Genomic DNA, 23,079 nt, shown 5'->3' on the forward strand with positions numbered 1-23,079 from the left:
CTAGACACCAGAGACAACTCTACAGTTAAGTGCCATAATGGCACCAACATCAGGAGGAGGATCGGAAGGTGGTGGTGGGGAACACCAGACATCAGGAATTCTACAATCACACAATAAGAATACTGACATCTGTATAGAGACTGAGTTTGGGGTAAACACCCAACACCAGGGGATTTTACAATTGTGCCTTACAGTAGTATGGGGCTCAAAAGTTGCGGGTGGGGTGTCACTAGCTACTAGGCATACTACACATGTGTCGTAATGGCACTTCAACTATAACAGGGATTGGCAGTGGGGAAACCACAGGAGGGCAAACAAGTCAGGGAGAGGTCTGGGGACTGTGGTGTCTGTATGCATGTGTCTGTGGGTGTTTGTGTTTGAATATGTAGTTTTGTGCATGGGAGAGTGACTGCGGAGTGGATGCCAGTGCCTACATGTGCACCTTCCCCATACAAATAACACTTTTTTTTCTTGGTGTCATCCACTGGTTTAATGAGTGAAATTTGTGATAAGTTCACCTCACCTACTTTGCCTGCACTTAGTTATGCAACACCATATCACAGAAGACCCCACAATGACTCCATAAGATCTTTGTGTTGATTTGGGTACATTTTGATTAAGGCTGATTTTATTGTCAATATTATTGCCAAGTCCCTAATCTGGCAATCCATACTACAGCTGATCATTTATCTTGTATTCAGAATGAACATCCTATGATTTCTCCTGCACCCATGGGAAGGAGGATGTCCTATGTCCTGCAGATAAGCTGCTATAGCTCCAGTGTCGAAACCTGGCACTAAGAACAAATATATATGGAATATAGAACTGGGATCAATAGACATCAACAGGGAACCATTTTAGTATCAAAGTATGGGGCAGTCTGCTTTACTGAAAAGTATCATATAGCACAGTCTGTCAAGTTCTGATTTCCCACAGAACTGTTGTCACAAGATTTATAGATAGACAGACAGACAGACATACTATGTAGGTTCATAGACTTCTGTGCATAAAGCTATATATTAAAATATTAGATATATGGGTATATAAGTAAATGGGGTGTTTCATGCAAAATGAAACCATCTTGTTTTCATTGATTACTGAAATGTTTTGCTTGATTTCATGTTGCCTTGAGTGATCATTAGTGCGGCTTTCATAGTTATTAATATTACTACGTTTTCATTGTATGGGGTTGGGGTCATAAGCTGTATGGTTTGTTACATGATTCCCTTATACAATATCTGAAACTTAAATAAAAAAATGATATCTTAAATTACTACATGTATAGCCCCTTCTCATTCTTAGTGATATTCCTAGGAAGGCATGATTACTTCTAAAGCTTCTTTAATTTCAAAAATTTAAATAACAGATTTTTAGGATAAGCTGCAGCCATACAAGTTACAATACCATATTCAAGTTCAACAGCCATATTATCATGACAAATAAAAACACGATAATCCCATAGTCACTTCCACATGTCTTTTAGCTATAACTTTATATTAGGATATAAACTTGGGATCTACATCTGTTATTCATTTACACTTCACAGTTATATCCACTTTGCCTAACTCTTCTTAGAGAAAAATATGTAAAACTTGCTTTTGCGTTACACAGAAACATGAAAGTATGGTGAATCCATAAAGATGGATGGTTGATACCTTAATGAGTAGCAAGAAAACTTGAATTAATATACTCGTCATGAGCTTATTTAACTGAACTACTGGACTGTGGAAGTATATGGGTATGTGCGTTGCCTTGTTTTTGAAGCTTTACTTTTCCAATAAATGCACTTTTTTTTAAATGAAATGTGTGTAAAAGAACTTACTCTGTATGTGGTTAGTGGTTTCAGGTCTCGAAACGTCAGTTCCTTAGCTGGCTTACTCCCATAAAACCACTTACTGCTGACAAACTTAATCAAAGCTTCCCTGGCCATGTCCTCTGTCAAAGCAGGGATTCTGTATTTAAAAAAAATATTAATTAATACATCTAACTCTTCCCACCAAATACATTTTTGACATACACACTTCTCAAGAAAGAACAGGGCTCCATTTAGATTACTTTGGAAATGTTGTTAAATTGCACATCTTTGAAAAAAGCCACATAAAAGCAGATTTACTCACAGAACATCAGCTTAATTTTTTATGGAATCTTCACATTGTTTTCTGGTTTTACAACTGCTGCAGCTTTTGTGATGTCACTCTGATATGCCTTAGCTGACTGCACAGACGGGTATATTTTCAGGGTTATGTACATATATATCCTGCACTCAACTATTCCATGTGCAGTTCCCAATGCACATTTCTTGAGTCATCCCTAAATGTGATTACTAAACCAATAAACGTCTCTTAGATAAAGGATTTAAATAAGTACCTAATATTAACTGTTAGTTGTATGATGCCTTCTGAGAGTTTGCATACTAATTCAATACTCATTTATATGTAGTAAGATCAGCATAACAAAATTCTGAACTCTTTACAATAAATGTACACCAATATGTGTAAAACCTTTCAACAATTTTCTGCCAAAGATTTTCACTGCATTTGCTTTATCTCCCAAATGCATGAACAACACCTAAAATGTTTATATTACTACACAAGGTAATCTTACTACGTTAAAGTTTTGCAGCTTGTTAAACACAGTTTTGGCATGGACTGGAAAAATTACAACATAAGATTCACAAGAAAAGCTGAACAAATGCCTATGTTTTATACATTTTATGTTTTATAATACAAGTCAAAACACTGAAAAACAGCCAAAATGATAAAGGTGGATTTGTCTGCTTAAATACATGATTGTAGGTTTCCTCTTTTATGCATGTTGTTTCAGATGCTAAACATATCCATTTATCAAATGCTGGGGATGTGATGAAAAAAAAGAGGTCAATGGGAACATGTTTTTTTTTGGGGGGGGGGTTGTGGTGAGTTGGAAGATTTTAAAGATTCCTTGCAGAATACTTTGCCAGAAATATTGAGAGATCAAATGGTTGCAGCTAAGGACATTATTCTTCTGGGCTTGGATATAAGGTCTGAATTGTCCAGAGTCTCCAGACCCAGTAAGGCCTTACTAAGTTTAATTCTACTGACTGCAAAAAAAAAAAAAACATTTAATAGAGAATGTAAATCAAAATCCAAACCAACTGAATTAATAATGTAAGGCAGAAACATAACTGGAAGTGGAATCTTTAGAAAGGACAGAAATGGAATGTGTGGAAGCTAATCATGCAGAATAGTGTATAAGAGGAAAATTGAAATGTAAAGGAAGGCAAGAATAGAACAATTTATCTTATATTGGAGTAAATGAAAATTGTTAAAATGCATACTGCATGAAAATCACAAGTACGGTTTGCTTTCTTTTCTATTGCCATACATGTATCTATGTCATTTTTAATGTCATGTTTAATAAAGATGTTTAAAAAATACAAATAGAACAGGAGGAAACAACAGCACCAAAACTCTAAAGCCAAAAGCTCGACAAACAAAAATAATACCAAGAAAAGTGCTGTGCACAGTAAACAGGAGGTCGCAAACTGAAGGCTTCAGCAAACCAATTTTATTACACAAAACAATAAAAATAAAAACATACATATAAAATGCATTAACTTTATCACCGCATTTTTCATTCACTAGTACCGGACTTCCTCAGATACAAACTAGATACACACCCACAATGCTTAAATATCTTGTTACTGACCAATTATTCAATAAAATAATTGATCAATTATTACTCCTTAAAGTTGGTCAGTAACAAGATTGTTGACTGGCAAAGTCTGACAAGGACAGAGCCTATTTTCAGTGGAGGACCAGGGAGAAATGCTCCCAACATATGTCTTTGGAATGTGGAGGGAAACCAGAGCACATCGAGGAAACCCACATGAATGTAAGGGGGACATGCAGACTCCACACAGAAGGGACCCCAGCCTAGAAACGAACCGGAGAACCTCTTACTATGAGACGACAATGTTAACTGCTGCCCCACTGCGCCACAATGATCTCCCCCTGGAGTAACTACACATGCTCTTTAGATGAGTAGGCTAGAAAAAATTATTTTCTGACTCTATCATATATTTTTTTACTGGGAACGTCTGACTGGGTAGGAGCCCATTTTCAGTGGAGACCCAGTGAGAAAAGCTCCAAAGTATTACACAACATTTTAAGAGTAATAATTATACAGTCATTAAAATAATACAAAAACAGATACATACACATTGGTTAAATTTAAATTGATTTTTTCTAACATTTTTAATTTTATTGTTTGGTTATTACTTTCATTTATTTGGATTTAAGCTATGGGCTCAGTACTGGTAGAAATAGAAGAGACAGATACAACATTCACTCCCTGCTGTAAGAAGTGTATCAGGATTGATAGAATGAGAACTTTCAGGCTTATGTGATGCTAAGGGTTGACTTTATCATTCAACTTTTATAAGAAAAAGGATCTCAACAGAACTTACAATTAACTCATCTTACACTATGACGTGACTATAATAGTAAGGCTTGAAAAGCATTGCTCCAATGGGTCTATGTGTTGTGAAAAAAGTTTCATTTACATTTCCAGATGCAAACTTTAAGGATCGCTGAGAGCAGATCATACTAGAAATATTCACTCTGCTGAGTAGGTGATCTCACTGAGCATGACAATCTCATAAAGGAGGCAGTGAATATGGATATTGATAAATATAATACGACTTGGACAAAAGAAAAGACAGTTCAGCTGTGGAAGGAATAGGATGTATTTACCAAAAAATCAATGATCTTTATAAAAAAAAATTAGAGGATGATAAGAATCTGTGGTAAGACTAAAAGGAAGAAACACCTGTGGGATAGATATGACTTCTAAGGAACATAATGTCATGGGGGTATTCAGAATGAAAACACCCAGTCAATCAGATGAATGAGTTTCATTAACTGGAAGCAGTTAATTCTAGAAGAGCTTCTGTAGAGCAGCATTCACAGTAACACTTACAAGAAACACAATAGCAATGGTATTTTGTTCAACAAAAAATAATTACTCAATCAGTGGAAGTTATTTCTCTAAAAATTATAATCAGTGGAAATTATTTTTCCAGAAATAATAAAAAAATGTATTTCAGAAGTGAGAGTCACTATGGCACCCATTTCTACTTCTACTATTTTCCATTACCAGATAATGACCAAAATAGAGACAAAGTCTTGCATGGAATTTCAGGTGGTCTAAGAATGGAAGCAAACAGCAAAAATAATAACAACACTGGCTGTGAATTTATGATTATCAATCTTTTTGATGACAAACTTCCTTCTGGTGACCTACAACTTCTAGCAAAATATATCATAGTTTCCATTTAGCACCTGACAGACAATTGACTGGATTTAAGTAAACTGGTGATAAAGCCTTATCTACATTATTATTTTGTTTCCAGCAGAAGCATTTTCTTTATTGTGCCTCCTTTTACCATTCCTGATATGACTATTAATTCTGCTGGTTTTAAGGTATGCTGGTTTCCTGTGACGCTCTTTCTTTTTTCTATCACATGGTCAGAAAAAAAACAAACAAAAAAAAAAACACTTTATTTTGCTTTTTGTACTGTATTTGTGTTTCCTCCTCCTGCTCCATTGCTTCCTCTTGGGTTTTCTGCTACTTGCTGCATCTTGTTCTCTAAAGTGTTCAGTTGCATCTTTTCTGTTGTATTTGTTACTGCTGGTTTACAGCCTGTTTAAATTGTAAGTGTTATTCTAAGCCTCTTAGTTTTGGTTTAAACATTTGGGCTTTAGGCTAACCCCTTAGCTCTCCCTGGCCTTCTCTCTGATTCTGAAAAGTATGGATGGACAATTTCCTACAGTTTCTCCTGCCAGTCTGGTTGATATGGGCATCCTGAGACAGTGTACCAACTGCCTTATGTACACAGACAACCATCTACTACTACCACCTAGGAACACAATTTGCAAGAGATACAATTACATTAGGAACCTAGAGTCCAAGCTCTCTCCCTCACAAGCCAGTATATCTGGCACTGAGAAGGTTGTCAACACAATCACTACACCTCAAACACCACCCACACCTACACAACACACACCCACATATATTGAGGTCCTCAACAAAAACATACCCAAACAAAGGAGACCTCCGAGGCAAAAACACACGCAATCTCCACAGCCCTCCACAACACATATCATGCATAGTTTACACACCTGTGTCTCACAACCACTTAGGCTTAACCATAAACCCAACATATTAGTCATAAGTGACTTCACTGTGAGACACACAGATGTGCCTCTCACCAGGCTACTTGAACTATATGAAGAGACACATGATTGAACTCGATGAATATGTGTCCCAGGCAGGAATGTCCCAAGCCTTAAGCAGCATTATACCCAGAATGGTGCCTAAATACAAACAGAAAATGACTGACTTTAACAATTGGCTTAGTTTCTAGTGCCATTCCAGGGAGATCCAGTACCTGACAGCCTGGAAAAATATGATCAACAGACCACGATGCTTTGCCAGAGATGGCCTGCATCTGTCTCACCTGGGCCTCACGATTCTGGCAAAGGCTCTTGCCTTCCCTATAGTGCCTTTTTTAGGAAAAGTGATGAGGTTAAAATTACTAACATAAAAATTTCAACAAAACACAAATTAAAGGTCATGCTGCTAAATGCTAGGTGTCTAAACATGAAACTGCACTTGTTGCAAGAATTCCTAACCCTGGAAGATGCTGATGTCTGTGCAGTCACAGAAATCTAGTTCAAAGCTGTGGAGAGCACCCCACCTTTACCTGGTTACTCATCCTAGCATACATTCAGACCCCAAACTGTGGGTAGTAAAGCCAAAGGAGGTGGAGTTTCAATATATATATTAAAGACATACACACCTCCAGGCTAGTCAAATAGTATGAAGCACAGGAAACACTCCAGGTGCAGTTAACTATTAAGAAGTCCCCTGTACAAATCATAGCCCCCAAATCTGACCCAAGATGCCCAAACTGCCTAGCTAGACCTCTTTGAATCTATCAAGATTCAACCCTTTACCCTGATCCTGGGTGACTTTAACTACCCAATCATAAACTGGAAGAACTATTGTTGCCAGAACATAATTCCCAGAGATTCCTCGATTTTGTCAATGCAAATCCTTTGGAACAGTTAGTCGATACCCCCACAAGAGGTGATAATATCTTGGACTTGGTATTAACCAACATGAGTAACCACTACAGCATCCCTGCAGTATCATCTTCCCTTGTAAGATCTGACCATAAAGCAGTCATGTTTGAAGTCACCATCTCCCCGACCCCTCTTCTAGCTATGATCAATCAGAAAAACTTCTCCAAAGCTGATTACAGCCTCCTGAGGAATGGTATAAACAGTTTCACAGCCCCCTCCCCCTCTCTAGGAACTGGCACCAGTATCCAAAACTATAGCAAATCACTATACAAACATTTATATAGATGCATGGAATCAGAAATACCTGACAAGACTAAATCATCCCCCACAAGGAAGAGTGAACCTGTCTGGTGGACCTCTGCAATAAATAAACTCTATAACAAAAGAAAAAAAATTGCTGTCCAGGACCAAGTAGAAGCAGGTGCCCAACTGGAAGCAATCTCTCTTTAGCCTAAACGAGCAAATAAGAGCACTAGTGAAATCCTCCAAAGCAAACTTCGAGTCCAAATTGGCCACATCTACTAGAGACAATCATAAGGCCTTCTTCACATATGTCTGTAATCTCAAAGGTAGCACCCAGATCTCTTCAGAACTGGTGGTCAAGGACACCACATATACAAATGCCGTCGATATAGCAAACTTGCTGGCTGACCAATTCAATGAAAATTTAACCTCTCTGCCCCCCCCCCCATCAGTAGATTAGGACATTTCCAGCACCTGCCCCCTTCTCCTTATATCTAGGGATCAGGTCATCACTGCTCACTCAAAGGCAACAAATACAGCCTTCATGGGACCTGATAACATCGCAGGCTGCCTTCTACATGAACTCAGGCAGGAACTTGCAGCACCATTAGGCACCCTATTCAACCAAAGCATAAGTACCGGTTTTGTTCCAGCTGAGTGGAGGACAGCCACTGTCATCCCTTTACACAAAGGTGGAGCGTGCACTGATCTGGGAAATTATAGACCCATTAGCCTAACTAGCCTGATCTGCAAGGCCAAGGAACAGATTATCATGGACCTCATTAACAAGGATATTGGCAACCTCCAAACACTTGATCCCAGACCGTTTGGCTTCGTCAAGGGGAGGTCATGTCTGTTAAATCTGGTTGACTTTCTTGAGATAGCCACCAAAGCCATGGATATGGGGAAGACAGTGCCCACCACCTACCTTGACTTGGCCAAAGCCTTCGACACTACTCCCCACTTGGACATAATAGATAAACTATCTCAACTAGGCATCAAGCCATATATTACCAGATGGGTAGCCAACTGGCTCACTGATAGAACCCACCTAGTCAAAATAGGGGAAGGCACCTCAAGCAGTAGACCCGTATCAAGTAGAGTACTCCAAGGTTTGGTCTTGGGGCCTCTATTATTTGGGATATACTTTTCTGAGGTACAGGCCAAAACCAGTGGGCTATGGCTTACCATGTTTGCAGATGACTGCAAGTTGGGAGCTCTCATCAATTCCCCCGGTGACGTGGACATCCTCCAAGAGGGTCTCACCCAAACAAATGACTGGTGCAAGAAACATGTCCTCATGATGAATATAAAAAAATGCATCATCATTCCCTTTTGGGAGAAAGATGTCCCCACAAATTATCACATTAATAACAACGTATTAAGCATGCAGTCAGTCATGAGGGATATGGGCACCCAGATTGATAGCCTGAGTTTTGACCACCATGTTGCTTCCATTGTATGGACAGCTTTCTACATGGCTCACCTCATAAGTAAGGGTATCTCATCCAGGGACAAGGTGGTCATAATATCCCTGTATTGTTCCCTTATAAGGCCCATTATTGAGTACAATGCCCCATTTGGCATGTACCTCGCAAAGCACATGCAGCAGCTGGAGAGGCCACAGAGGATCCTCACCAGGAGAATCCAGGGCCTCAAAAATCTGCTATACACAGATAGGCTAAAAGCCCTATCCCTCTCAGACAGACTCCTCAGAGGTGACCTCTGTCTGGCAATCAAGGTGGTCTCAGACCCCGCCTTGATGGGACTGCTGCATATCCACAAGTCAAGTTCCACTCGAGTAACCTGCACACGCAGCCTCAACCTGGTCTGCAACATCAATAGGACTTGCTGGCAGGACAGATTTGTGTCCCAGAAACTCCTCCATCTATGGAATAGACTCCCTCTCCACATCAAGCAGAGTACCTCTTTACCCTTTTTTAAGTGCAATCTGGTTAACTGGATGGGAAATAGAAAATACGTCCCTGGGATTCAACCCATGTCCCTGCTGGACAGGGGCATCAGGTGCTGATTTATCTATGCATGGGCTAAACTCTTGGCTAGGCTTATAAAGGCCTCAGGGCCAGTAGTCTAGTAACTTCCTATGATCCTATGAAAGGCATACATAATTCTTTTGAGAAATGGAAAAAGAGGAGGCAACAATTTCTTGGCCAGAAAAGAACAGGATACTCTTAGGAAATTAACTTATAGCTAAAAAGTAGATAATTAACCCAGAGGACATGGGAGGCAAAACAGTGGTTATGCCTGTGGTAAAGTACAAAACAATGTGCTGAGGTATTTGATAATTTATTTATTTTATTTATTTATTTATTTATTTTACATTTGTTAACCGGGAGAGTCCAACCAGATATATGTCCATTTTCAGTGGAGGCCTGGGGAGAAAAGCTCCAGAGCAGTAAAATCAATAGCAAGAGAAAGACATGTTAAACAAACGGTTCATTAAACACTATATAGAGTACACAATCTTTATACTTCTTATAGAAGTATAGCACATATAAGATAGTGAATTAACCAAAGAGTATATTTGCCAATATTCACAGGCTACATTAATAGATACATGTTATAGAGGTATTTAACAGCAAGTATAGCAGGAAGATAGAGTAAATAACTTCCATAACTCATTTCTACACATGAGGGACAGGCTCTGTCCTTTAGGTTTCTTTACATTGTTCAGTGATACTATTACCCCAGGCAGACATTACAAAAGCAGTAGATAAGCTGTTACTCTAGTTGCTAGAAACAGTGACATATGAGTTACTATCCAGGGGTAGTACAGCTACATAATCTGTGATTCAGGAAGCGTGTTTTGAGTTGTTTTTTTTAATTGGGTGGTGGTGTTGTTATTTATTATGTGGGCTGGAAGGGAGTTCCAGATTTTAGAGATGAAGTGGCTATAAACGGATCTACCTGCCTCATTTTTAAAGTTTGCTACCTTAAGGAGGTGTTGGGTGCTTGATCTCAGGGATCTGGTAGTGGTGTAAGGCTAGAGTAGTAGCTGCAAGGCTGGTGTGTTGCCTGGATGATGTAGTACTTTGTGAGCAAGTGCTACTCGGTTGACTTGAAGGGTCAGGGGGAGTTCTAGCCAGTTGAGTTTTCTGAGGCTTTCACAATGGTGGGTGCTAAAGGGTGATGCTGTGGTGAATCTGGATATTTTATTGTAGCAGCTATCTAGTTTGTTGAGCTCAGTTTTTCGAAGATTGGTAAGCACAGGGGAGGTGTAAAGTAGTGTCAATAGGAGGTGTGTCCTAGCTGTGGTAACCTTAGACTGACTGGCAAGAAACTGTTTGTTGCGATAGAGTAGGCCCATTTTTCTGTAGACTCTTTTAATGGTCTGGGAGATATGAATGTCAAATTTAAGGCTATTGTCAATTTCAAGGCCTAGTAGTTTGGCATGACTGCTGGGTGTGATGGTGGTGTTGTTATGAAAGGAGACTGAAAAGTTAGATGAGGAGGGTGTTGATCTGTGAGGACTGAAGAGGAGTAATTTAGTTTTGGATGGGTTTAGAATGAGGTTTTGGTTAGTGATCCATGTTTCTGCCTGGGAAAAGCATTCTTGTGTTAGGGAGAGGAAGTGGTCAAGGGACTTGACTGCACAGATAATGGTGGTATCATCTGCGTATTGGACTATTGAGGCTTTGGGTATGGTGGATGGTAGTTGATTAGTAAATAGGGTGAAGAGTAGAGGACCTAGGATGGAGCCTTTAGGTACCCCTAGGGAGACAGGCAGTAAGGGAGAGAGCTGATTTTGCCATTTTACAGCTTGTTGCCTACCATCTAGGTAGCTCTTAAACCAAGAAATAGTAGAGAAGCTGAGATTTAGGGTGGTTAGTGTATGACGCAGTTTTGCATGGTTGACCATGTCAAAGGCTTTAGATAAGTCTAAGAGAGTTGCAGATACTAGCAATCCATTGTTTCTGTGGTTATTGATGGTATTAGTGAATGATGTAAGTGCGGTGGTGGTGCTATGGAAGGGTCTGAAACCAAGTTGATGTCTGGATAGTAATTTGTTTTCTAAGAGGTACTTCATCTATTGCATGTGGACAACCTTCTCTAGAAGTTTTGATAGGGGGGATAGTATAGCTATGGGTCAATAGTTACTAAGTTCTACAGAGGTTCCACCTTTGTGCAGTGGTGTAATATGTGATATTTTCCAAAGATGGGGTACTTTGCACTCTGAGATAGATCTGTTTATTAATATGGAGACAGGGTAGGCTATTGCTTCAGCTGCTAGTTGTGGATATTCAGAAGGTATATTATCAGCGGCTGTAGAGGCTGGCCTAAGTTTTAGGAGTAATTCTTGTATGATTTTGGTTGGCACTGGGTTGAAGGTGAAGATGGGGTAACTGAGATTTGTTTTGGGTGAAGAGGGTGTTTTAGTCGGGGATGGGTTGTTGGGGCTTAGTTAGTTGTTGGCTAGGTTTTGGATAGTTTCTGTGAAGAATTTGTTGAGCTGAGTGGGGATGTTGTCCTGGCTGTTCACTATTTTAGGGGTGGGGTGGTTGTTTTCCCTGGTTGCAGTACAGTGTTGACAGCAGCCCAGAACGTTTTTGGGTTGTTAATATATTTATTCTGCATATTTTGGTAGTAGGAGATTTTGTCTATTTTAACAAGTTGTTTGACTTTGTTAAGTAACTGACGGTATGTTTGTTTGTCTAGTTGGGATTTGCTTTTATGATAGTTTATCCATGCTTTGTTCCTCTCTCGGAGTAATATTTTAGTATTTAAAGTTAGTCAAGGTGCATGTTTAGTTCTGATTCTTGTAGTTCTGGGAGGGGCATGGTGGTTAAGTATGTTAATGAAGGTAGTGTTGAAGTATAGTACTGCTTCATCACGGTCCAAAGTTTTTAGGGAGGTCCAGTTACATAGTTTTAGGTCATTATTGAAGTTGAGTTGGTTGAAGTTTTTTCTATTCCTACATTCCCTGACAGTTTCTTGGGTCATTTGGGGAGTTTTGCTTCTTATTAGAAATGTAGGTAGGTGGTCACTGAGAGTGTCTGGCAGGCAGCCAGCGTGAGATATGTGGGAAGGATGAGGTACTAGTATCCAGTCTAGTATAGATTGATGTTTGGTTCTTTTGTCTGTTCTGGTGGGGGAAGTTATTAGTTGGGTTAGTCCATGTAGGTTGATATGGGAGATAGAGTTTAGACTGGAGCAGTTGTCCCAGTCAATATTAAGGTCACCTAATAGGATGTTTTCTTGGGGAAGGGTGTTGGTTATCCATTCTAGTAGTTTTTCTGTGATGGTAATATTGTTCCCTGGGGGGATGTAGCATCCTATAATGTTGATGTGTTTATGTGGGTTAAGTTTCAGTTTAGTGAGGATGAGTTCAGTGTTATCTAAGTCTGGGGTTGTTATGTCTAGTTTTTCTAAAATAAGGTGAGTTTTATATAGTATTGCTACTCCTCCACCCATTTTTCCTACTCTGTCATTTCTGATTATATTGTAGCCTGGTGCTGTGATTTAATTATCTCGAATTAGGGGCTTAAGCCAGATCTCTGTCAGAATGACAATATCTGGATGGTAAAAGGAGATTAAGGCATGGAAGTCATGGACCTTATTTAAGATGCTTCCAATATTTAGATTTATGATTAGGAGTGAGTTTGTGGGCCTTTGGAGTAGGGTTTTATTTAGGTCTGGGATTGGTCTATCTGGACTGAGTGGGTCTGGGTTGAGGTGTATGTCACCGCAGCATACTAGTGCTGTTTTCAGGTGTACATAAAGTTTGACTAGTTTGTTGATGAGTTTTGTGTAATTAAGAGTGGTGGGGATTGGCTATTTGATGGGCATAGCTTGTGTCTGAGGTGGTGGATTATGGTGGTATGATAGTTGTTTGGGGTTAGTTGTAAATATGGTATGGGGTTTCGAGTATTGCGGGATGTTCCTTTGTAAGAAATGAATAATGTGTAGGTAAGTGGTGTTTGGTAACTGGTAGTGGTGGCTAGCAGAGTGAGGGAAGTGATGCAAATGGTATATAGTAGGAGTTGAGTGTGTGAGGGTTGAGATGGTAATATCATGGTGTAGGGGTACCTAGTGTCAACCAATAACACCAAAAACCCACAGCTATTATTCAACAATATGATCCCACCAAAAATATGATAAATAAAAGTCAACTAGGATAACACCAAAGACTGGTCACTGTTGTTATAAATGATCAAGTGTTAAAAAGCATCCAGTAATTAAGATTCTTATATCAATGTAAGTAAAAATACACTTGACATAAAAAATCAGGCACATTCAAAACAAAAAGTCAGAAGAAGATAGTTGACCCATTCATTAAAATGGTGAGCAGATGTTATAAACTGTAGTATGTTCCAAATGTTGGGGATGTTCAAAAAGTTTAAAGTAAACCTGTAAATCTTACATGAATCTTAGATATTTGTCCCAAGTGACAGAAGTCTCAAAACCACAAAGATTTGTTTGCAGTTATTGCATATGGTGACCCTAAACAAGAGCCTTCGACCAACAAATCAGATGATATACAATGCAAAAATTATTATGCAAACCCCTATCAAATTCATTACAGTCACCAAAATGAAATGCAGATCCAATAAATATGCCAAGTGTTTGTTTTACATCCCAAGTCCATATAGGGCTTCTAGCGAAAACAAATGTCACTCCACCACTAAAAGAAAAAAAAAAGAGTTCTAAAGCCAAAAGTCCCAAGAGTTATTATATCAAATAATCCAAAACTGAAATGTCAGAGCTGATTCAAGGCAATACATCTCCCAGTAAATATGTCCCAGTTGAAAAAATGGAGACAACTGACCTATGTGACTGAACAAACACTAAATCCAGCCAAATTTAATATTTGTCATTTATAACTGCTGAAACCCTTTATTCAAGTTAGAAGGCACCATTCACCTATACGAGCTTTAAAAATAGCCCAAGTTCACAATTGTTGGTTTACAGCTGAGGAACCCTCTTAACTGAAAGGAAATATCACCACCAACCTTGTAAAGGTGTCCACAGTCAAAAAACACAAAAGTCCCCAAAAGATTATCCAAAACTGAAATGCCAAGGCTGATTCAAGGCAATATATCTCACAGCAAGTCTGTCCCGGTTGAAAGAATGGCACCCACCGGCCTATGTGGCCAACTGAACATTAAATCCAGCCAAATATAATATTTGTCATTTACAACTGATGAAACCCTTCATTCTAGTTGGAAGGCACTGTCCACCTATACGAGCTTTGAAAAACAACCCAAGTTCACTGTTGTTAGTTTACAGCCAGGAAACCCACTTGACTGAAAGAAAATATCACCACTGACCTTGTAAAGGCGTCCACAGTCAAAAGACACCAAAATAACTCATTCTTTATTCTATAAAGAAAAAAACAGCACTTAATCCATGGAGAAGACCCCACAAACGATACCGGTGCATCAATAATGCCAACCGCACAGAGCACCAACAGCAGGTCTCTCCCAAATTTCCAAGAAAACGGACACATCTGAGTCAGATAAAAGCAGCCAGTTCCAAAAGGAAATACCATCCAATTAATTGCCCGACCAGCTGAAATTACCAAAGTAGCTGAAATGGTGATGAAAAAGGCTGTTAGCAGAAAAAGGGTGCATCAATAATGCCCCCATGCACAGAGCACTCGATAAAAAGCAGGATTCCCATTGCCGCCATATTGAGAATTAATAATACTGTAGAATATGTTAAACATAAGAAATCCCCAGTGTCTAAAGGTGCAAAAAAAGGCTTTTTGAAGGGCAAGAATGTTGCTAAGTTATGTATAAGAAATTCAGGGATATCATTTTTTTTTATAGCTGAAAATTCATAAATACCCAAAGAATAGACCTGGAAGTATCTCTTTCAGTATTTCATGGCCATCTAAAATGGGTGGGTTATATCCTGGATGAATATCTTCAGCTTTATCTTAAGACATTACCTTCATATAGTTAGAACAACATGATTTTTTTATACAAATTAAACAGTATGTCAAGTTACCATGTGTGTGTGACTACAATGGATACTAGCAGTTTGTTTACGAGTATTAGACACTGATTGGCTTGCAAGTGATCTTTAATTGCTATGGGCCTTATAATGATGTTTACTCTGGTGTTGTTTACCCAATAATTTCTTTTTTCTCGATAATTGTTTGCAGCTTAGTGGTACAGTGATAGGGCAAAATTTTACATCAGTGACACTAACCTGGAAAGAAGAGCTCCAAAGTATTACAAAATATTTTAAGGATAATAATTATACAGACATTCAAAATAATATAGAAAACAAACATAGTTTAAATAATATGAAAACATAGATTAAGAGTAAATACAAGTTATAGGACAATTATTTAACAGTTAGAGAAATTTTAGCCAGTGTATAGAGAATTAAAGGTAAATTAGTATAATATAAACAGGAAATGCAATATGAAGTGAGAGAAAAGCAGGCTTATGCTATACATACAGAGAAATCCAGGGGGACAGAAAGTGATAGAAGGAAGGATATGAGTGAAGAAGTGAGAAGAAGGAGGTGTAGGATATGAATAGGTATTTGTCCAAATTTAGGAATATGCTTTATCCCAGTGTTGAGCAAAAACAGAGCCAGCGTTTGGCTAGGAAGTCTTTCAGAGTGGTTTGAAGGATGGCAGGAGAGGTATTGACCTGATGGATAGAGATGAGGAGTCCCAGGCCTTAGCAATATGGTACGAGTACAGACAGTGCCCAGCAGAATTGATATGTTTGAGGATAGGAAGGAGTTTTAGGACACTGGGTCATAGTGACTGACTAGGAACATAGTAATGTAGAATGTTATTTAGTACCAGACAAGCAGATGGATTCTGGATAATTTTATAGGTGGTGATAAGCTGTCTACAGTGTTGCCCAAATTAATAGACATATCAACAGATAATGGAAATGTCTTAGTTTCTTTAGTGATTTTTTAGTCTGACTTTTTCAGAAATTCCCAAAATTATTTCAGTTTGCTTATTCTTCAAAAAAAAGATGTTTAGCATGAAATTACTACATGTTACTTACGTACTTAAAGAGAAATTACATCATAATGACGTGGCTTCATAGTCTTAAAAATGGGTAAATTGGCTGACAATGCCACAAAAGCATGCAAAAGTTGAGATTCTGCTCAAAGAAGGTGTTCTTGGACCAGAAATTGTCAAGAAGATCAGAGTTAGTCAGCCATCTGTCAACTAAACTAAGAAGAATACAAGGCCATGTTTGAACGAATACATCTCTATTGCCCCAGTTCTTAAATTACGAGCAGCTAAACTATGAGATTTTATATACAATAAACCTTATTATACTTCCTCCCTTGACCCCTACATTTAATCAGTACATTAATAATATTAATTTATTTTTATATAATGCTGTTTGCACACGTTTTATATTTTAACATTTAATATTTTGTAATTGTATTTTAATTTTGCCTTGTTATAAATTTAAATGTTCATTTTACTTTTAAATGAACATTCTTCAATTGTAATTTATCACATTGCCCAGTAGATGGAGTCAACAAATAAGAAATGGTTTGACCCATGAAAAAATTCACTGAAAAAGGAACCTGTCATTTTTTTAATACAAGTGAATAAATTTACTTAGAGTTTAGTATTTTGTATAATGTACACAACATGTAAATATTTCATATTTTTATTGAGATTTAAACATACTTTTTATGAATTTTTAATTAATTGTTTTAATGTATGATTTTTGTAAACATTTGAAAGGGTTTTAATGTTTTTTATTGGTTGACTAACTAAATGATGTCAGCAGGGATTTGATTTATAAGTCCGTTAAGTTTACATTGGGCCCACATCTGATGAATTAATATGTAAACAAAAACATAATGTGGAACGTTTATATGTGCTGACTTTTGTTGGAAGCGAAAGCTGTTTTAAAATGACTATTAAAATTTCTCATCTGATCCTCCACTGTGGCTTTATTGTTTCACCTACTGCATTGTTTTCTTTGGATTATAAGTTACTTGGGTGCATTTTGGTGACTTCAGTTTGTTCTTGGTTTATTTACACCATGGAAGGCGAAACGAGTGCGGAGTTGGACGGTAGAGGGACTGAAGAAGAAGTACGCCCGGTAAGAAAGCTTATTGGCCAGCTTTCCCAACTGATAAATTTACTTACTCCTGTGAGCAAATCAATGATTGACCTTGTGGGGTGAGTTAATAATGGGTGTTCCCAAGTGGTGGCAGCAGCACCTGGAGGCAAGCCTCACAGTAAGCCCCACAGTAATGACTTCAATGTTTTCGTAGAAAACACTGGGTCTAACAAATTTAAACGTTGTCACTAGTAACAAGAACATGGGTACTATTAACAATAGCTGTGATTTCGAACTGACACCCAGACTTTTAAAGGATATGGGCGTTACATGTGGAATCAATGTTTGTGATGTAACAACTGGAGGTCTGAGAGAAACTATATGACCGGGGCAGGAACAGCGTGCAAACAGAATTTTAGTCAACTCAATTTTAATGAATGGCTACAGGTTGGTTATTCCAAAAACTTTAAACATAAAATGATTAAACCAGGGCCCATTACTGAGTCATATGAACATAAATTGGTACATTTTGAAAAGTTATTATTTAAATTTAAAACGTTAGATATTGAGAATGCTTATTTAAATGAATATGTTTTGAAAGGTATCGTGCCAAAGGGACTTAGAATTTATAAATATCCAAACAATGTAGTCCCAGGCAGTGACTTCCACAAAGAATTAATAGACATATTTAACAGATGTGGGCTTGAAGTTGTATGATTAAAGAAAATAACAGAATTAAAGATGACATTCTGAAAGAAATTGAAACACTGAATGATTGTATTAAATTTGACTTGATTTTCACTATTCCAAGTGAAAAAGAAAAATATGATAATATTAGACAGGATACAGATAGGCAATGTGATGAACTTATTAAAAGAAAAATTAAGAAAATGGATAGAGACTTGAAGGATTACAAGAACGATGTTAGTTACCCTGCACCTAAACACAGTACTAGATTTTGGGAGAACAGGGGAAACATAGATGATGGGGCCATTAATTCACACGAAAATGCAGTTGATGGAGAATATGTTCCTGTTTTGGATGACTATTCAGAATACCCACCCCTGCGTACATCAGAGAGACTCAGGAACAGGGGGAGCAACAACAACAGTACCCACAACATGCACATTTCCGGGGAGGAATGAGAAGGGGAAGGGGGAGGTATTAACCAACAATCATGCCCCCCCCCAATTTGGAGTTTGACCTTATTAAACAGGATTCTGATAACCCATTCAAATTTACAAGAGACAATTTTAGCATTTGTAGTTTTAGTGACATAGTTTTAGTTGAGGACCATTTTAGGCTTTGTCAAAAGGAATTAAATACATCCCTATTAAAAAAGGTGATCTAACTAAAACATTATTAGATGTGAAAATGTTTATGAGGAAAATTAATTTACAGGTGTTTTTTAAACAAGGCAAAACATCAGATTCCCCTAACGTTATGAGGAAAAGTACATTCAACCCACCCCTCCACCCCCAGGTTAAGAACATGGAGACTTTAGTGGAGAATGAAATCAGACAGACCTTCAATAAAGTAAGATACAAAAGTAATTTAAATGAAGGTGAGAATAAAGTATTACTTATACTGAAAATAATAGTAATGTAAGGGTGATGAAACCTGACAAGGGTGGGGGATTGTTTTAATGGATGTATTTCAACATGATGCTAAGAGAAATGAAATTTTAAGCGACACTGATAAGTACTCGTGTGCTTCCAAAAATGAGATTAATATCTCATATAGAAGAATAGACTTGGTTTTGGAGGATCTATTGATTGATGGGTTGATAGACCAAAAAACATTAAATTGGTTAAAAGTCAATAAACCTAGAATTCCAGCCATCTTTGGGATCCCCAAAACAGATAAAGATTGTAAGGACCACCATTGAGACCAATTATTTCTGCAGAGGGCTCTAAAACCTTGCCCCTTGCTAAATATATTGACACAAAACTTAAGGCTCTCTGGTTAAAAAGACAAAATATCTTAAGAGATTCCTGGGACTTCTTAAGAAGCCTTAAACAGGAACTTTACAAGGAAAATATTACATTTTTAACCATAGATGTTGTGGATTTATTCTCCAGTATCCCTCATGATGGGAGTTTGAGTTTCTTGGAAGAAATTATTTATAAGGATAATATTTTGACACATAATGAATGTACGTTAATTTTACAATTACTAGATATGGTTTTAAGATATAACTATATCTATTATAAAGGAGAATTATTCCACCAAATAAAAGGAGTGGCAATGGGTGCAATATGTGCACCATCTTATGCGAACTTGGTCTTAGCATATTGGGAAGAGAAATATGTTATAGACTCAGTTTACAGTCACTGTTGGAATATGTACAAAAGATTCCTGGATGACATATGCATTTTATGGCTGGCAACAGAAGAGGACGTCCTGACCTTCATGAACTGTTTAAACAACACTACGAGTTTTTTTAAATTTACTTATAAGTTTAGTAGTGCTAAAGTAGAGTATTTGGACATTGAAGTCTATAAGAAAAATGAAGGCTTCAATTCAAAAGTTTATAGGAAAAGTACTTATTGTAATTCTTATTTTCACTATAATAGTTCACATCCTATACACTACAAAAGAAATATAATAAAAGGGCAATATATTAGATCCAGCAGGATGACTTCTAATTTAGAAGACTTTAATAAAGAGATCAAAATATTTAAGAGGATGTTTATGAATAGAAATTATCCTGAGAAATTACTCCAATTGGTTGAAAAAGATGAAGAAATAAATAAACTGGTAGGCAAACACGGAAATAATATAGTCCCACGATACCAAAGATTCCAAACTAAAGCAGCAGCAGCCAAAAATTCTTCAAAACATAGCTTTTATTCACAAAAAACAAACGAACTGGATAAGCGCTTTCACATACACTATGTATGCTTCTTCAGATCCTGATTCTTATGAGTTTACCACACATTTAAATACTCTAGGTCCATCAGTTAATTAACATTAATTATTCAATAAACTGATTAACTGATCACTTAGCCTTTTAAACTGATAGTTACAAGAACTGCATAGCTTTTCACTGCAGGGCATATAGTTAAACTATAACAATAGAGAATTGTGATGCTGAAACTATTTAACTTTTGTAGCGCTTCAAATATATGAAAAATATATATGATACTGTATATTAAATCATTACAAAATTAAAAATACAAGCAGGGACATAGAATAACATAATAAGTTAATATTATTAAAATAGCATTTGTTAAAACCAAATATAATAATATAAAATGCTGCAAATATGTGAAAATGATCTATATTCAACACATAATTTGATTAATATTTATGTAAAATTAATTCTATGTGGTGAAATAGTGAGTATTCAAGGTAATTCATAATGTATAAGGTAGTTCTTGAATATACACTGCTGTTATGCTTCGAAATAGAATATATATATATATATATATATATATATATATATATATATATATACATCAGTATAATATTTTAGTCTTTTTATTAGGTATAATACCTTGTATATAATACGAACATCAAATGCTTTACAATAGTGCATGAATATCAAATTTCATGTGGGAATATAGATGAATAGGGAATAGTTTGTAAGATCTAATACCTAGAAAAAGTTAAAAAAGGAATCTGCTGTTATATATGTATGTATATGCACTCTTAGCCTTACAAAATATAGGGCTATCTTATTTTTCTGAGTGCTGGTTTTATAGATACATATTGGTTGATTCCTGGATGTTGGTGTGCTCTCAACTTAAAGATCCAGTATAATTCTCTGGATTCTAGAAGGTTAGGGTTTTCCTTCTCTCTCTTATTACATTTGACTATTTCCAGAACTCTAAATTTAAAATTATGTTCTCTAAATTCTAAAATGTGTTTTGCTAAGGCGTTCTGTTCATTTAGACGCCTTATATCATAGGTATGATCATAGACTCTATTCTTTAATTTTCTCTTTGTCATTCCCACATAAAAAGCTAAACACTTTTCACAGTTTGCTAGGTAGATAATATTTTCTGTTGTACACGTTGCCTCAAATTTAGGAACAAATTTGAAGTTAAATACTGGGTGTAAAAAATCTTGTTCACTAGTTATATAAGAGCACATGTTATAACTTCCACATGGGTACGTTCCAAATCTCATTATTCCTTCCTTCTGTAGATTTATATCTACCTTAAAATCTCCACATAATAACTGTTTTAAATTTTTACTATTTTTATATGTGAATCTCGGGTAAGCGCCTACTGTTTTCATAGTCATCTCATCTATAATCAAAATATTCCAGTTGTTTTGGGTAATGCGTTTGATAGCTTGACTATCGTTGGTGTAGGTTATTATATATCTTACTACTGTTAATCCATTCTTGGTTATTTGTTTACCCTTGACGCTAGTTTTATGTTGTCCAATCTCTAGATTAAAGGTCTTAATATAATTTTTATTCAGCCTTTTATTTGGTTCTTCTATGGGGGCCGATGGGAAAACTTTTCCTTTAACCAATTGTACCAACTCTCTATTGTAGCCTCTTTCAATAAACAGTTCTTCCATTTTTTCTATTTCATTGTGTTTTATTTCTTGTTCACTGCACAGTCTATTAATTCTTACAAATTGACTCTTTATAATTGCTGGAAACACATGCCGTGGATGCATGCTATTAAAGTCAAGGATAGTATTTTTCCAGCAAGTCTTTCTATAAAGACTGGAGGCTAAGCATCCATCTTTGATACTTAAATTTATGTCTAGGAAGCTGATAGTATCATTAGATGCTTCCATAGTAAAATGTAAGAAAGAAGTTGTGGTATTAAGGTAGTCTAAAAACATTTTAAACTCTATTAGAGTACCTTTCCATACAATAAGTATGTCATCAACAAATCTTTCGTATAGTATAATTTTACTAAATAATGGATGGTTAAACAAAAATGTTTGTTCCCACTGAAAGACCACAAGATTTGCATACGTGTTGGCGCATGGAGTTCCCATTGCAACCCCCCATTTCTGATGGTATAGGATTTCACCATATAAAAAGACATTGTTGGACAGAACAATTTCTAGTAGTTGGCAAATGAGCATCTGTTGGTTCCTACTAAAATTTCCTCTAGATGAAATCAACTCCCTGATTGCCTGGATTCCATGGTCATTTGGAATGCAAGTAAATAAATTGCATACATCTAGTGTAATCAATAGATGTGTATCTGTAAATATAGGTTCTTTCAATAATTCTATATATTTTAACAATGTATATGTATCTTTTAGAATCGTGGGGATGTCGTTAACCAAAGGTCTTAATGTTTTTTCCAAAAAGATGGAAATATTTTCTGTAGCCCAGAACTCTCCTGCCACTATGGGCCTCATGGGTGGAGGTTCTATCCCTTTATGGATTTTGGTTGAAAAAGATGTAATAGAAGGAAGAAAAAGAAAATTTAATCCCATCCTTGGGGCTGATAGTGTTTTAACAGCTGCACCTAAGGTGATAAAAGATGAAAAGTTTGATAGAGATTTAGTACTGGAATACAATGCCAGTTCTAGAGGTGTTAGAGACATCCAAGAAAGAGAATGGAATAGGTTTTTAGTTATTACAGATTTGGACATGATACTTAAAAGAACATCTGAAAGTGGTGTACAAAAATGCTAGTTGCTTGAAAAACCTTTTAGAATGTGATTATGAAGGGAGAAAGGGGTTTAGTAAAAAGAGGAAA

General features: G+C 36.8%; 1 protein-coding gene across 2 annotated transcripts in view; it reads right to left on the bottom strand.

Moving 5' to 3' along the window:
* Positions 1-23,079, bottom strand: part of LOC122806802 (protein SSUH2 homolog) — a 600,540-nt gene that overhangs the window by 322,742 nt on the left and 254,719 nt on the right. For both annotated transcript variants that reach the window (XM_044077522.1, XM_044077521.1), the window contains exon 4: positions 1,823-1,952. In XM_044077522.1, the coding sequence (XP_043933457.1) occupies positions 1,823-1,952 (130 nt within the window). The remainder of the gene's footprint in view (positions 1-1,822; positions 1,953-23,079) is intronic.

The sequence above is a fragment of the Protopterus annectens genome, chromosome 7.part0 (genome assembly GCF_019279795.1).
Source record: "Protopterus annectens isolate FY-2018-M chromosome 7.part0, PAN1.0, whole genome shotgun sequence".
In the NCBI taxonomy this organism is placed as follows: domain Eukaryota; kingdom Metazoa; phylum Chordata; order Ceratodontiformes; family Protopteridae; genus Protopterus; species Protopterus annectens.